The sequence below is a fragment of the Priapulus caudatus genome, unplaced genomic scaffold, assembly GCF_000485595.1.
Source record: "Priapulus caudatus unplaced genomic scaffold, Priapulus_caudatus-5.0.1 Scaffold16, whole genome shotgun sequence".
Lineage (NCBI taxonomy): Eukaryota > Metazoa > Priapulida > Priapulimorpha > Priapulimorphida > Priapulidae > Priapulus > Priapulus caudatus.
Window position 1 is genome coordinate 871,117 of NW_014577077.1, and position 1,668 is coordinate 872,784.

Sequence of the window (1,668 nt, forward strand, 5' to 3'; positions counted from 1 at the left end):
GCGCCGATGAATGCCGAAGTTTCTTCCTGAAAAAGTCAGTTTACCATAGAAAAATCGCGTTCTAACGTAGCGGAATGTATTCGGGACGTCCAGAAGGGGCCCCAGCTCGATTCGCGCGAGCACACGCGGCACGGTTTCGGAGGAGATACGTAAAACGACACTTCGGCTCTTTCTACTATTATATAGTAGATGTGTGTGTGCGTGCATGCATGTGTACATATATATGATGTATATATAGCGATGGCGATGTGCAACAAATAATTTGTATCATTTCCAGCTCCATGCCAGTCTTAAAGTCAAAATCTTCTTGGGAATCCCCTTCACATAGCCAACCCACAAAGAGAAAGCTTCCTGGATGGTTGAACTCTGGTGGAGGGAAGGTAGCTGCAAAAAAAGTGAAATCGAATAGCTTATTTAAACGATAATTGGTACAGATAGAGCTTGTTAATAAGGAAAAAAATCTTTGGTTGTAAATGATGTATAAGCAGAAATATTATAAGAAAAAAAAATTGTATTTAAATAAATAAATACTCGTGTTTATAGGTCAAGTTATTGTAAATATGTGGAGAAAGTTACTCCTGACTAATTTTTCCCCATATCTTGATCTAAATGCAGACATCAGTTACCTATAGTAAATCCTGTAACCATTGTTTTATGTATTGGTCTTTGTACTAGGTGAATAATGACATGCTATAGGAATAAGAGCAAGCTTTATTGACATTTTCTGTGATTATTTAGCCTATAGATAAAAATTTCTAATAAAACTTTTGCTACAATAGTAAACTTAATAATTTATTTATCATAATTCTTGTTTATAGTTATTTTTATCCCTATTCTGAAAGTCCTCACTTTCTAATAAATATCCCAGCTTTTATACACACCACACAATTGAACAAATGCACAGGTAAGGGTAACTACTAACTAGTAACATCAACATTCAAAGATGAGTAAATTTAATAAAATTAATAGAAATTGATGTTATTCAGTCGCGTACCCAAGGGGGTTTCCAGGGATTCCGGAACCCCAACCATTAAAAAAACAATACAGTCAACCTTGCCTAAGTCTGTCTTTAAGTAAGTCGCTTAAAACTTAAAATGCAAATTAAGAAAAAAGCGAATTTTCAAAGTTTTCCTGGTGGTCATGCCTCCCCGGACCCCCTAACATGGCTTCGCACCTTTGGCGCTTGCAGTCACCCGCACACCTGATTTGGAACCCCCCCTTAGGCCAATCCTGGGTACAGGCCTGTTATTCATATTTATTTGCTAAATGTACATGCTTTAATATCTTCCAGACCATGTCATTTGGTAATTGTAGGCTTGTAGTGAATTTGGGTCAAGAATGTTTGCATCTGGAACATTTAGTGTCACACGAAATTCCCAATGGAAAATTCCTGGGTAGGCCTACATCATTGTTATAATACCAGCACTACCGCACACGCTAACTGATAGCTGGTAACATAATATAACAGCATGCATATTTTTAGCTCACCTTGACATCGTCAAGATGAGCTATTGCCATGGGGCGTCGTCCGTCGTACGTACGTACGTACGTCCGTCCGTCCGTCAACGATAAATTAAAGGGACAGTAGCCTCTAGGATTTTACTGCATACAACTGTACTTACTGTATAACAAATCGTCTATACCCACACGTATTTGTTACCAGATACC

At 38.0% G+C, this 1,668-nt stretch overlaps 1 protein-coding gene across 2 annotated transcripts in view; it reads left to right on the forward strand.

Annotated features, from left to right (window-relative positions):
• Nucleotides 1-784, forward strand: part of LOC106810400 (Werner syndrome ATP-dependent helicase-like) — a 30,470-nt gene extending 29,686 nt beyond the window's left edge. For both annotated transcript variants that reach the window (XM_014813748.1, XM_014813757.1), the window contains exon 22: nucleotides 278-784. In XM_014813748.1, coding sequence (XP_014669234.1) covers nucleotides 278-425 — 148 coding nt within the window. In that variant the 3' untranslated portion in view covers nucleotides 426-784. The remainder of the gene's footprint in view (nucleotides 1-277) is intronic.
• Nucleotides 785-1,668: the final 884 nt, after the last annotated feature.